We start from the raw sequence: 15,175 nt of genomic DNA on the forward strand, positions 1-15,175 counted from the left end.
ACAAGCTGCAGAGGCTTTCTGGATGAGTGATCTAGAAAAATTAAAAAGGGCTTCTGAAAGAAGAGGTATAAATTTTGGGTCCAGGGAACTGGGAATGGTAGCTATACAGGAAAAAGAAGAGTTGGTTCTTATATGCTTTTCTCTACCAGAAGGACTATCAATGCATCTTCCCCTTCCTCTCCCCAGACACCCTGTGAGGCAGGTGAGGGCCCTGATATTACTGCTCAGCCAGAACAGCTGTATCAGTGTCGTGGGGAGCCCAAGGTCACCCAACTGGTTATGTGAGGGAGCGCAGAGTCAAATCCAGCTCACCAGATTAGTAGTCCACATTCCTAACCACTACACCAAGCTACCTTATACCAAGTCAGGATTTCTTCCTCAATGTACTATCTAGCAGCAGCTCTCCTGGTCCTTCCTAACCTGATACTGAAGGTTTTGCACCAGAGACCAAATCTAGGGCTTTCGTTACACAAAAGATGCATTTCTTTGAAGCTTCTTCTCCAGTAATGGAAAATATTGGTAAGAGACCATACAAATTAGCTTGAGGTTCGTGGAACTGTCAAAATGATCCACTCATGTGTTATTGTTATTTAAAAATCCATCTCTAACTTACCTTGGAATGTACTCTGAAGCACTCTACTGCTTCCACCAATTCCAGCAATTTTTCTTCGGCTTCCACTGCTATTATTGAGAGTGCTAAGACAGATGGCTGAGTGACAGAAAGCAATTAAGTTGATAGCTGATCACATCCATTTTCTCTTTTAAAAATTCTTGCAAATACATCAAATGTGTTACCTTTGCTTTAGAAAAAACAATTCTGCAGTGACACGCTTTAAGCTGGGACTCAAGTCTCTCAAAGCTAAGATGCTTTTCCCTATGATAAAATGAGATACAAGTAAGTAGGCCACAAATACCAGACACAGACCATGGGGTATTTGTTGATTACTAGCCATAGCACTATTTTGAATATTTTAGACTACTTCAGTAAGAAACACAGCTTGTGAATAGAAGAAAAGTTGGTTTTTGTACCCCACTTTTCACTATTCAAAGAGTTTCAAAGTAGCTTACAATCCCCCTTCCCTTCCTCTCTTCACAACAGACACCCTGTGAGGTAGTTGGGGCTGAGAGTGTTCTGACAGAACTGCTCTGTGAGAACAGCTCTAATAGGACTGTGACAAGCCCAAGGTCTGCATGTGGAGGAGTGGAAAATCAAACCTGGCTCTCCAGATTAGAGTCTGTTGCTCTTAACTACTACACCAAACTGGCTATGAATAGCCAACAAGGCTTGACAACTTCTTTTGACCTTTTGAAGGATACTTGTATACATTTTAGTTTGGAGTATCAGGACTGATCAATTAATCATAATAAATGTTGATGATGATGCATTTGGAATATCAAGCTTAGAAATTAAGTACTATGACATGATGGGTCCAATGTAGGATCAGCTACAAATTATCAGGCCCTTTAAAAAGTGACATTGATCTTTTTCCTCCCCCCACCCTTCAAACTTTATCTGGCACATTTCTAAAATAACCTAATATAACACTGTTTAGACTAGACTATTAGTAACCATCAATTTTAATCCCAATTGAGTTGCTTTCTTACTACTATTAGTAATATAATTATTTTCTGTTTCTGTTTAGCTGTGCACACATTCTACAACACCTTGCCTAGAAAGGAATCTGAAGTGTCAGAATATTTCAGAAAGTCAACTTTACCTCTCGTTGTTCAGGTTGTCATGCAGCGCTGAATGATAGAGATGTAGAAACTGGAAGGCAGTTGCTACTTTTGGTTGCCCACATAGCTTGTCTAAAAGAATCCCCTCCATTCTCCTCAGGTCGGAAACTGTAAACCGATAGTGACTTACTCGAATCAGATCAGCAGCTAGAGGAATAGTTCCCTCTTCTTCTGTTGCTTTCACTGCCAAGTAGAAGCAGCTGAGACCAACACAGCCTGAGTGTTTGGGCTGTACCTAAAAGACAGGATACATCTGAAATCCAATAGAGATTCTCTAAAATGTCTTGCACATTTAATGCAATCCTAAGTACCAGGATTTATTTTCAAGCAAGCATGCACAGAATAATCAGAGATTGATTTTTAAATTTATTCTATTGAAATTTGGATCAAGACACAGTTAAAAAAGCCATGAAGTTCATATAATTTAATTTTAACTTATTCAAGTAAGGTATAGTCTACTTTTTGGTCATTGCCCAATCTGAACAGTATTGGAAGTTTTGAATTGGAAATTCTGTGGCCACATCATATGCTTTTCTGAGAAACATGCAAACACAGCTGTTGAACTGCTTAATGTCTACTGTCAGGCAGCTTCCACTACATAGACATCCCTGTTGTATTAAAATTACCTAGAAGGTTGGTTCTTACATGCTGCTTTTCTCTACCTGGAGTCTCAGAGCAGCTTACAATCAATTGCCTTCCCTTCCATCTCCCCACAACAGACACCCTGTGAGGTAGGTGAGGCTGAGAGAGCACTGAGATTTAATTTCAATTAGACAAATCTTGAGTACAGTCAGGAAGAAGATGCTGCATGTTTAGTCCTAGTATGACAACAGGGAGTATCCAATGTAGCTGTGCATAAACTTCATGCTTTTAGCACAAAAGGACAAGGTAACCAAAGATATGTAAGCCCATGTGCTTCATGGAATGGTCTCAAGCTCCCAGTCAGTTCATGTGTAACTTTGGTTCCACTATCTTCTGTGACAAAGCAACTGCAAGGTAGGGGACATGAGGCAAAACCAGCATGGGTGGTAGGACTTCTCTATTGGTTTCAGTGCAACACAAGCATGTGGCCAGCATTTGCTCTGATGTCTCAAATGCTGTTGCAGTTTTCAGAACATTATTCATGTAAGCCTTGTGAATGAGCTGCTTATCCAAATGTCTGCGTTCTACAGAGAAGATGAAAGGTTTAACACTACTGATTTGTCAGTGTATGTTTCCTTTGAGCGTTGACACCAGAATCACAACTTTTAGCATGTTACGTGCCAACTCATTTGTCTCCCACTTTCAAAAAGTCTGGCACATGTCATGAAATGTAACTGTGAACACATGTCAAAGTGTAAGACACAAGTGCATATTTCATGTTGAACACAAGCATAGGGTAAAACTTATTTGAAGTGTTCAGCAAGGCCTCTCAAACATAGTGCTTAGTGTCAATGACTAGGTATTTATTGAATAGAACAGACAAGCAAAAAACATGCTTCTTTATCTATTAGACATGCAGAAATTACTATGATTTTACTCAATATGATTTATACAGCATCAATATTATATCAGAGATCATCTCCTTCCAGTTGAAGACTGAGAAGGCCATGTATTTGAACAGTTTTAGTGGTATAGCTGTGAAATCTAAAAACCCACCTTCATCTTTGATAAAAACCTGTCTAAGTAATTCACACACAGAGAAAATGTTTCTGTACTAAAGCCAAAGAAGTGAATTAAACTAAGCAGGTCTTTCACTTCAAAGTCTCGCAACCTTGCAGTCATTCGAAGTTTGTTATCATGAGCCGATTCAATTAGCCTCAGACCCAGCAGTTTCGGCTGACATCTTAGCTCCTGTTCCAGTAGCATATTCAGTTGATGCAGCAGTTCCAGAGTCTCACTTGTTGCAAACGTTTCAATCATCTGAAACATGAGAGGTTCAGAAAGTTTACAGCAAATGTTTTTACATGCTAAATGGCATGAAGATTATATTTGATCCTGTCACCAGTTGCAAGAGGACAAAGTAATCCTCTACACTGACAAAGGAGCAACGGCTATAACATACAATTCATGGTCATATTTCATATTGGTTATCATAGCACATGTGTGTTCCCAAGCCCAAATTTGCTTAAAATCATGGGGTGGGGGAGAGTGAGAGAAGGCACAAGTCTGTAGTGGAGCACAAGCAGATGACAGGGAATAACTAAATTTCCCCTACCAGTTCTGCCCTGAAAATCTACTTTCAGTTGCCTTATGCCTTATTTTGGATCCCACTTGGGAAAATAGTAAGAACTGAAGTCAGTAGACTGGGTAACCACAAGGGTGAGTCAATGGATACAGCAAACATCACACAGACTTCTTTGGGGTTTTTGGACATTGGTTTTTACAAGTGCAATGTGCTTGAGAGCCAGTTTGATGTAGTGGTTAGGAGTGCTCACTTCTAGTCTGGCATACCAGGTTCAATTCTGCGCTCCCCCACATGCAACCAGCTGGGTGACCTTGGGCTCGCCACGGCGCTGATAAAGCTGTTCTGACCGAGCAGTGATATCAGGGCTCTCTCAGCCTCACCCACCCCACAGGGTGTCTGTTGTAGGGAGAGGAAAGGGAAGGCAACTGTAAGCCGCTTTGAGCCTCCTTCGGGTAGGGAAAAGCGGCATGTAAGAACCAACTCTTCTTCTTCATGGAGAAAACAGAGTTGAGAATTCAATCTTTTTCTCCTAACATATAATTCCACCTCAACTCTTGTTGCACAATGCTGGATTACCCAAGCCAGAATTGATTCCTACTAGCACTAAATGGACTGCATCAAGAATGTAAAGGCTTGGGATACTGGGAATTTGGCAGCATTTAATGTTCAAATAGGCAATGTAAAGATCACTATCTCATTCCATAGCTACTTAACCTCCATGCCGTTTCAATATTCAAAACTTGATTTGAAAGCATTTTAACAAGATGGAAGTGCCTTGTTTCAGTGCCTCTCAACAGCTTACCTAAGGCTGGCCACTGAGGACACTGCTTCGCTGGCACTGTTTAAAGTTGTGGCCCACTGGTGGCAAAAATTGCAACAATGCCTGCAGTTACCAAGTAGATGGCAGGATCTACAAGCCTCACTACAGGTGTTGGTAAGCTACTCATGGCCTGTGGGCTATATGTCACACTCCCCCAAATCCAAATAACATCCTTTGGGACAAAATGACATGATACACTAGATCGAGCACTCAACACTGGAGGGAAAGGGTATACGTATAGATCTTTTATGTCACGTATAGATCTTTTATGCATGGCGGAAGCTACCCTGCGCTGCCGCCGTGCCGTTGCAGCTGGGCACAATGCTACACTGCGCTGCCGCCGTGTCATTGCGTTCCCCGTGTATGCACGGGGGTGGGCATGCTGGGTTGCCCCAGCGTAGTGCACGCGAACTTTATGCCGGGTCCAGGAAGGTTGGATTGCTGCCAGCCGAGGTAAGCGAAGCGGTGAGGGGGAGGGGCTGGGGGGAGTGGGGGGCCCAGGCCCCCTCCACATGCACTGGTGGGGGCAGGGGGTCACCCCTGCTAGTTCCGCGGCTCCACAGAGCCCGCAGGGGTGTGCAGTGTCCCTGAAGAGACACCGCAGGTCGGGGCTGGGCAGGCTGAAAGACCTGGCGCTGACCATTATGCACAGCGCCGGCCCCTGGCGTACCCAGGAAGCTGCAGAAGTTCCTGCATTTGTTTAACGCGGACCTTCTGTAGCCCTGGGCCAGGATGCGCCCGTGCTGGCGGCGAGCATTATCAAGGATTTTCCCCAAAGCGCTGCCACCGTCAGTGTGGGCATTATGGTCTGTGCATAATGGGCCATAGACATAATGGGCCTCAGATGTCAAACAGAATTCTCCTTAGGGAAGGAGCAATGTCATGGCAAGCAGAAACATTAGCTAGCCACAAAGCCAGCCCTTATCTGAAAACAAGCCCCCCACCCCTCCCCACCCCATCCTCCATGATGGGAGGTAACAAAATGCTAGAAATTGTATATAATTATCTACAGGTCATGAACTGAAACTGCATGTTCCACAAACTAAAATGGGTGACATGCAAAATACCATCTGTTAACTATAAATGAAACAGGATCCCAGGGCATATAGAAGAGCTACTACACTGAAGAGCACGTGAGTTTTGAGATACGACAGCATTCATATCTGGATCTCTTGTCAGTCCAACAACTGTCCTGTACGGGCAGAAGCTGCTGTGCTGACAGTTTTATTTACGGTCATAAACCATCCAAACCAATAAAAAATATAAGTACAAATTAAAATCAATCAGTTATGAAATGGATAAAAAGTTACATGGATAGGACCAATGTATATAAATATACTATAAGAATCCAGTGTGGACAGTCACAAATTCCTGTACCCCAAGGGATGCTGCTGCCTAAATCAGAATATAAAGAGCATGAGACGCTTCTCCAAAAGCCTTGCCCTAAAACAGTAGATCTCTACAGCACTTACACTTGCCCTAGCCTGGGCACAACTACAAACCGTCTGAGGTGTCTTCGCTTGGGAACCTCTCCCTGCGGCCACACAGAAAGCCAACCCTCACCCATCTTTGAAACTGAAGCTAAACAACAGTTCTCCAAAGCAGAGAACTGAGCCCAGCTCTCCACCTGCCACCAAGAAGGGAGCCTCAGCCGCCAGGGCCGCCCTCGGGTATAACATGCCCGGGCTTGCCCTCCTAGTACTTCCTCTCCGCGTGGCGGTCCGCCTGACTAGGACAATCTCCGAGGAGACTCCCGACGACAGCCCCGATTCCTCCCGCCGTCCCGTCAGGCTACTGAGTCCCATTCATTCCAATCAGCCGAGGCAGAGCCACCACCTACCTCGTTACCTGCCTTACATGCGGAGAGAGCACCGGGGAGAAAGGCCGCTGGCCCTGGACTGAAATCAGACTACTTAAAATCGGCAATCAATAAACACGTCTCTAAAGCCCGTTAAAACAAATGCCAAGCACACGCGCTTCTCTCGCGCGCTCTCCTCCTTTCAGCAACAGACCGCGCCCCTCATGCCCCTCAGCCCCGCCCCTGCTTTTACGGAGGCGTTGCCGCATCTTGGATGGGTCCCGGACCCAGCCGCGGTCTTTTCCAACAGAGCTGGAAGGGAAGCCCTCAGGAGAGTGGTGCTCTGCCAGCGCTGGCTTTGGTCGGGGGAGCGGACAACTGAACGTGCCGCTATGGGTTTCGAGGAGCCTTCAGTCTGATGCCATCTCGTGGCGTCTTCCAAACTTCTCCCCGAGTTATTACGGCGGGTTTTTCTTTTTCCCAGAGCTCACTTTTGCTGGGACTGTAACCGAAAGAGACTGTAGGGTGTGCGAATGTCGCTGTCACGGGCACTCTGACGACAATCGCGTTAACGCGAAGCTGCCTCAAAGTATAAATCAACAGTATAAGGCATCCAAATGGAGGATAGTATATAAATCAAATAATAATAATAGCTATTGAAGCTATTATGCCTGCTCTAGCACGTGTGGAAGGGCCAGGGCGGTAGTACTTAACTGTGCAGGTGGGGGGAATCATCTTTCTAATCCCATTTATTTATATGCTGCTCTTCCCCTTAGGCTCAGGGCAGTTTGCATAATTTAGATGACAATATGAGTATACAATGTTATAAATTTAAATCAGTTTAAAATTTAATTAGTTATAATAAAACAAAACAGGATAAATAATCCCGATCTGCTAAAATGTCTTATTCCAGGTAATGGGAGGAAGTCATAGTTGGAGTCTTCAGCAATTCCATTAGACAGAGGCAGGGAGGCTAGCAGTGTTTTGATCTTATCTTTATTTAGGCCTCAACCACAGGCCAGGCGGAACAGCTCAGTTTTGCAAGCCCTGAGTGTTCCACCATGCCGGTTTTATTTCTTTAGGACCAGTGACCCTAAGCAACTTTTGGTCCATAGACCATAATGCTTGGGTGGGGGTGAAAAGTTATTTTGTAATCTATCACAAATATTAGTTCTCTTGTTACAGAGTGAGTGGGAATGATCTTACAAACAATTTGTAACCTTAGTTCATATTATGGCTAATAAAAATGTCCAAACTGTTAAATGCTAATCTATCTCTGGCACCACATAAGCTAGCATTGTACCCTGATTAGAATTTGAGGACAGAAACATGGGGCTACATTGCAGGGTTGGTTTCAAAACAAATCCAGCATGGCAACATTAAAAGAACTTTCCTTCGCTGCACAATTTTTAAAGTATTGAATTTTATTACACTTTTCTTATACTTGAAAACCTGAGTTTGAAAGAACAGACTTTGTTTTCTTTTGGGGAGAGATAAGGGTAGAAGGACATAGTATTTCCATAACAAAATCTGGGTCCAATGGTACCTTTAAGACCAACAAAGATTTATTCAAGGCATGAGCTTTCATGTACAGTATTTGCTGGCGTATAAGGCTACTTTCCCCCCCTGAAAAACATGCCTCCAAGTGGGGGGGGGGGGTCGTCCTATACGCCGGGTGCACTTCAGTTGGGATAGACATAGCTGCCCATAGTGGCCCATAGTACTGTAATGTAATGTAACAAACTCTATATTTTGAGTGGAAATGTTGGGGGGTCGTCTTATACGCCGGCAAATACGGTACATAAATACTTCCAAGTGTGCATGCAAACGAAAGCTTGTGCTTTGAATAAATTTTTGTTGGTCTTAAAGGTTGGACTCAAATTTTTCTCATACTACTTCAGACCAAGCTATCCACTTGAATATGTAGTATTTCCATGTCATTTCTACAATAGTCCTAGTCTCTTAAAAGAAGCATTCAGTATTAGCACTTTAAGCAGAGATGTTCATGGAGACAAACCAAATCTTCTTTGCAGACAGAGGCTCTGGCACTTTATTACTTGCTCATGGTTATGGGAGAAGCCAAAACAGCAGAATTGTTTCAGCTGCAAGAGGCCTTTTGAAGCTGCAAAAGTAGTCTTATTTGCAGGAATCCTGAAAGAGATACATCTCTCACTAACACAGTATGAGCCTATGTGTGGTTTACTCAGAAGTAAATCCCACAGAGTTCAGTGGAGCTTCTTTTCAAGTAAAATGTGATTGCAGACTAGGTAGGAGAGGAATACCATTGTATTCATAATGACTTATATCTGAATAAACATGCTTGGGATCATGCTGCCAGAGATTTTAAAGATGATCAAAATGGATTTTGTCAGTGCTAAAGCAGCAGTAGGGTCAGAACATCTCTAAATACATGTTACAGGGGTTAACCAGTTACTAAATGCTTCCAATTCTTGTGTGGCTACAGAACACAGGGCAGTTTGAACTGCAATTTGATGTCTTATATTGGGGGGGGGTTGCCTGAATTAGGACTGATATGGCAGTGTTGGCCAGCTGCTGACACAAAACTGATGTTGCTGGTGCATTCCCTATGGCCATTGCACACAGGAAAGTAACAACACATGTCCTTCCTGCAAAGATAGCAGAGCAAGCACACTGGAGACCAGAGCAACCTTAGGAACAACCACCAATCAGACCATGGCAGCCAATGCTGCCCCTGTGAGTGGCATGCACAGGTGCAGCCAATCACTGCCCTCTGATGCCACTACCTTCCTCCACAGAGAGCCAGCAGACAAGAACGGAAGAGCCAGCAACAGTCTGAAACCAACAGAGACATGTGGCCTGAGTACACACACAACCCCAGCACATAGGGGAAGAACACCTGTGTGGCAGGCAGAACACCCACTCCTTTCCTAGGAAAGGGCTGACTGTCAGCAAAGTGCTGCGCATGCAACCTTCTTGCTCTGAGCCTCATACTCTTTGTCTGTAAAGTTTAAAAGACAGAGATTGTGCTCAGATCCACATACTCCAAACCGAACACTAGCATTCTAATCAATGGGCCAATAAGGCAAATTGAATGGAGGCATACCACTGCAGCCTTGACATCACCACCAGCAACACAGGGCCAGGTGGAGAACACCAGAAAGACAGTCAGGGCTTAGTGGAAAGGCACTGGAATAGCTGGGCCATGGCTCCTGGTTTGATCCTGTGCGGGAGAGGCCTGCAGCAGAAAATAACTTCAGAGCCAATATTTTGTCCCAGCAAACTGCAAAGGAGGGAATAGCAGGCCCAACTGATGGGATGCCCTGGAGCACCATGATTTTGGCAGCAACCCACAGCCCCTCTGTTGCACCCAGGCAATAGGTGCGTTGCATCTACCGTGGGTCTCCTCCCCCTTCACCCCAAGCTTGTATGCTTTATCAGATGCCAGCCTGTGGTGGGGCCCAGAGACTGCCAACTGTGCTAGAGCAGCCACGCATGGACCACGCCACCAGCCTGTTCTCTGTGCAAACTGTTGTGCTGGAAGAGTTAAAAAATGCAAACAGGACTAGAAGCACCAGACTACTTAAAGAATAAAATAATGGTATTATGAAAAAACAAACAACTTTGTTTAGAAAGGGAGAAGAGCTGGTTTTTATACCCCAATTTCTACTATACAAAGGAGTCTCAAAGCAGTTTACAGTCAGCTTCCCTTCCTCTCCCTACAACAGATGTCCCATGAGGAAGTGAGGCTTAAGAGAGCTCTGAGAGAACAATGACTGGCCGAAGGTCACCCAGCTGGCTGCATATGGAGGAGGACTGGGGAATCAAACACAGCTCTCCATATTAGAGACCCCTGCACCTAGACACAGCACCCAGAGAGAGTCCTGTCTAACTATTCTTTGCTCATCCTGTTCTGGAGGCAAACAGGGAGGAAGTCATCATTTGGAGTCATCCTGCTCTTTTAAGCAGGATGAGCTCTTTTAAGCTCATCTTGCTTAAAAGAGCAGGATGACTCCAAATGAGCCAATCAGGACATAGGAGGACACTTTTTGAAAAGTATCAGCAAGTTCCTAATTTAATGATGCTAACTACACATCTCATCCAACACCCTCTGCAGGATGTTCCTCATATCCTAAAGATGGAGAAAGGAGGAAAGGAAGGAGAAAGGGAAAAATGGAGGAAGGAAGGAGATGGAAGAAAACCAGGATGAAAGAAAGAAACAAAAAGAAAGAGAAAGAAAGGGGGAAAGGAAAGAAAGCATTGGTTCTCATAGAGAAAACAGCTGGTTTTGAAGCCCTTCCCCCATGCAACAGTTTCTACACAGATCTCCGCTGTCCAGCCTTTTGATCCAACCACACATCTTCTAAAGACCAAGTTGGGCAGGCCATGGAGGGGTGGGTTGCCACCTTCCTGCCCTCCCACATCTCCCAAAGGCTGGGCCAGGAAGGGGAAACTATTCAGGGGGGGGGGCTGCCTCCTTCATGCCTGCTCCCCCACATCTCCCAAAGGTCAGCCTGGGTGGGAAAGGCCATGGGTGTGCGTGGACTGCCTCTTTTCCACACACACACACACACACACACACACACACACACACACACACATATCTCCCAAAGGACAGGCAAGGCCAGGGGAGGCTTCCTCCTTCCCATCTCTACAAATCTCCCAAGGGCCAGGCTGGGCGGGCAGGGGTGCTGGATCCCCCCATCCCCTCAGAGGAGAGGGAATGTTGGGGAAAGCAAAGAGCACCTTGACAGTTGGCTGCAGGACTATGAGGAGGTGTTGTGAGCCCAGATCCTATTAGTAAGGACTCCTCGAAGGAAAAGCATTGCCAGGAGTTCCCAACCTCACAGGAGTCTCAGCAGGCAGAGAGCTCTGACCAGCAGGAGGGAATGAAGCTGCAGACAAACCAGGGTTTAAATTCTAAAGTTGTTGCAGGAGCTTTTCATTGCTCTGCCCAGTCTCCAGCTGCCGCTTCCTGCCTTGTCAGCCCAATAGCTCATCTTAGCCAATTAAGCAATGCCAGTTATGTGCTGAAAGAGCTCCAGTCTAAAAGGCTATGCACCATCTTAGCAAGACAGTTGCTGACTTCAGAAGACTGTGACTCATCATGGAGGAAAGACTGAGAGGCTGTTTACAGTCTATATTAACTTGGTGGTGGGAGGTCTGGGTTGTGGACTCAACTGTGCAGGTACCTGTGACCTGCTCCTTCTGCTGATGTCCTTGGATTGGCTAAAACAACCTTTGATTGGCTAAAACAACCCAGTTTCACTCTGGGGCCAAGCGGCCAATCAGGAGCCACGTGCAGAATGGCTGCTGATTGGCCGCTTGCCCACCTGCGCCGTCATCCACTGGAGGGTTAGGGTGCCGCCAGAAGCACTTCTCCGCCAGGACAAGAACAGGGCTGCCATGTCAAAGACGTGGAGGCCCTGCTCCTTTCCCACCGCCGAAGCCGGGACCTGGCCCAGGGGTGGCCGCAAGCCACCCATTGCTCCCACGTTTATGACTTGAGAGGCGCTGCACGCCCTACACCCTACACACCAGGTAAGCTCTTCCGCCCCCCCAAGTCACCCCCGCAAACCACCGCTTCCCCCCACTCCCCACACGCCAAGCCTCCCACCCACCACACGCTTCCCACCCCCGCCCATCCCCCAAGTCGCCCCCATGATCCGCCGCCGTTTCCCCCACTACAAACACCTACACAGCCACCCCTCTCTACCGCACACTCTTCACCCCACCTCCCCCTCCCAATTTGTCCCCCCTCACGACTCCCCCCGAAACCCCCCGTGGACTCTTCACACATACCCATTTCCCATCCCATCCCATTCCACCATCTCCCTGCCTCCCTCCCTGCCTCCCTCCCTCCCTCCCTTCCTTCCCTCCTGTGTTTCTCTATCTCCTTTCTGCCTCTCTCTCTCTCCCTCTCACTTGCTCTCTTTCGTCCTTCCTGTCTTTCTCCCTTTCTCCCTTCCTTTCTTTCTTCCCTCTATCCATCCCTTTACCCATCCCTTGCCCTCCTTTCTCCCTCCCATCCATCCTTCCCTCTTCTACCTTCCTTCCCTTTACTCTTCCTCCAAATTCCCTAGCACCCGCTGTATTTTTCCTACAGCAGGCTTAATTTCTAGTTTCAAAATAACTCTGTAGCAGTGAGGAGAATAGGTATACAAACCTGTGTTTTTGCACATCAAGCAGTTGAAACAAAACAAGGACATACAGGGAAGGGAAGCTATGTCTACTCTCCTGCATTACCTTGCTGTGCTCCACTCTTTGCAACATGCCCCCGAGCCCATCAAAATCTGATGTAGGAAGTTATCTGGGCTAGGAAACATTGAAACAAATCGAGTGCATCTAAAGAAGGGATGAAATTTATCACTCTTGCGGATGTGCTACTTTTTTAATTAAAGAAAACCACTCAGTATCCTTACTCGTGGATTCTGAAAAAGGCTGATACCCTCCTTTCTGTGCAGGGGCAAATGAAAATTACAGAACAGGACACTTTCTCCCGTCTCTCTGAAATCTGGGAGACTGGATCTTTTCTGTGATGGGTACAGTCTTTAAGAATTCCATCCCAATTTTTAGGAGAGGAAAATTGGATCCAGAAATGTATTCCCTGGTGAATGTAATTGAAACAACTACCAGATTAAAGTAGTAGTTCTGTAACCAACAGCTGTTGATTGCATATAATTCAGTCTTTCAGCTGTTGAATACTATTTATGGCTTTCTTATTGTATAGCTGAGAGAGAATTTGCACAGATGTAGTTTGCAATCAAGTACAATTAGGTTAAAAGTTACGCATACTTGCATTATTGATTTTACCTACTGAATTGAATGATACATATAAGAAAAGCAGCACACGTTGGTAATTGATCCAATTAGTGGTGAAAGAAGTAGCAAACTATTAATGTTCTACATGAACTAGCCACAATCTTTTGAAAATTTCCATGGAAATGGAAGAACGTTGTATAAGAGCAAATCTCAGATGTGCTCCTGCATCCTATTTATTTTACCACGGAAAAAAAAGGACGGTTCAAAATTATTGTAACAGAAAACAGAACCTATCCTGGGCTATACTAAACAATTTCACAATAAATATAAATAAACGTTTCATATCTCTTCTTTTATATATATATGTATATTAGAACAACCAGAACGGCCTCTAGATTGAACCGTTTTCAATTGGGTTTTCCTCAGTGGTTGTTATTCAGCTTATTGTATTGTTAATGGAGTCCTTCAAAAGGATCAAGTTTTCCTCTCAGAATTTAAATTGTATATATGTGGCCTTTGGCTCCCAAGTTCGGGGAGGTCTAGTCAAAAGACTCTTCCCCTATTTATTTTAATCAATAGGGATTCCAGGGGCCTGGAGGAAATACCCCATTCCTTTAATAGAGGCTGTGTGAAAGTGGACAGGAAACTTTTCATGGCTTTGAGCAGCCTTTCCCAACTTATTATTATTATTATTATTATTATTATTATTATTATTATTATTATTATTATTATTATTATTATTATTATTATTATTTAATTTTTAGACCACCCTTCTCCAAATAGGTCTCAGGGCAGTTTACAACATAAACAGTTAAAACACAATAAAATCCCCATAAAAACCCCAATTAACACCAACAAGTCACATATAACATATAAGTGGCGGTGGCCACAATTCTGATCGTATTTACCCGCCTTCCCCCCCAAGTTCAGCCTGGTGGGGAGAATAATATTCAGAAGAGGGTGGTGCCAATGCAGTAGATCTAACAATGATCTCAATGTTAGAGATCTCAATATTGGAGGGGATCCTCTGATGGATTAGTGGGAGAGCTGCCCTGGCCTCAACCATATGCCTGGCGGAAGAACTCCGTCTTCCAGGCCCTGCGGAAAGCTGGTAGATCCTGCAGGGCCCTTAGCTCTTCTGGGAGCTCATACCACCAGGTTGGGGCCAGGACTGAAAAGGCCCTGGCCCAAGTCGAGGCCAGGCGAACATCCCGTGGGCCCAGGACAACCAGTAAATTCATACCTGCAGAGCGGGGGGCATAAGCAACCAAGCGGTCCCGCAGGTAGATGGAACCCAGACCGCGTATAGCCTTAAAGGTCAATACCAATACCTTGAATCTGATTCAGAAACAGACTGGTAACCAGTGCAGATGACGAAGCACCGGCTGAATGTGGGCCCTCTGAGAAACCCCTTCAGGCTTCAAGAAACTCCAGAAAAAAATGGGCAGGGGGAGGGGCATCTTGCAGAATATGGTTGTAAAGCATAGCTGTGTACATGCTGACCCATGGCTCCTCTACCCCCCTTCAGGCCCATTATTGGCCATTTTGGGTGAGGGGCAGGTCAATATGATCATATATGGTCATGTCACCCGATAAATGTTTAACAAATTTTAAATAGATGTAAAAATTAATAAACTCCCACCCATTTAGGAAACTCTTCCAGAGCTGTCACGAAACCCCAGGGTTTCATGAAAGTGTGGTTGAGAAATCTTGCCTTAGAGGTAAACATTACCTGGTAAGCTAGCATCCTATGAAACATCTATTAAAAGGATTTTTAAAAATTCCAGGCCTCTCGGCAGCTCTGTTAGTGCCACATGCTCAGGATTGTGCCCATATATTTTACAGCTGATGCCAATTTCTTGCCCTGACCTGAACAGGCCAGGCAAGCCAGTTCTCAGAAGTTAAGTAGGGC

At 45.2% G+C, this 15,175-nt stretch overlaps 1 protein-coding gene across 3 annotated transcripts in view; it reads right to left on the bottom strand.

The window, feature by feature from the left end:
* CCNG1 (cyclin G1) overlaps nt 1-15,175 on the bottom strand; it is a 68,800-nt gene that overhangs the window by 2,705 nt on the left and 50,920 nt on the right. Inside the window, exons 1-5 of one of the 3 annotated variants that reach the window (XM_077327191.1) lie at nt 6,565-6,835; nt 3,376-3,639; nt 1,719-1,972; nt 796-874; nt 614-709 (exon numbers count right to left, since the gene is read on the bottom strand). In XM_077327191.1, coding sequence (XP_077183306.1) covers nt 614-709; nt 796-874; nt 1,719-1,972; nt 3,376-3,639 — 693 coding nt within the window. In that variant the 5' untranslated portion in view covers nt 6,565-6,835. Of the gene's footprint in view, nt 1-613; nt 710-795; nt 875-1,718; nt 1,973-3,375; nt 3,640-4,706; nt 5,042-6,564; nt 6,836-15,175 lie in introns of those variants that run through there. The other 2 variants (XM_077327192.1, XM_077327193.1) reach the window with 2 other exon arrangements.

The sequence above is a fragment of the Paroedura picta genome, chromosome 3 (assembly GCF_049243985.1).
Source record: "Paroedura picta isolate Pp20150507F chromosome 3, Ppicta_v3.0, whole genome shotgun sequence".
NCBI lineage: Eukaryota > Metazoa > Chordata > Lepidosauria > Squamata > Gekkonidae > Paroedura > Paroedura picta.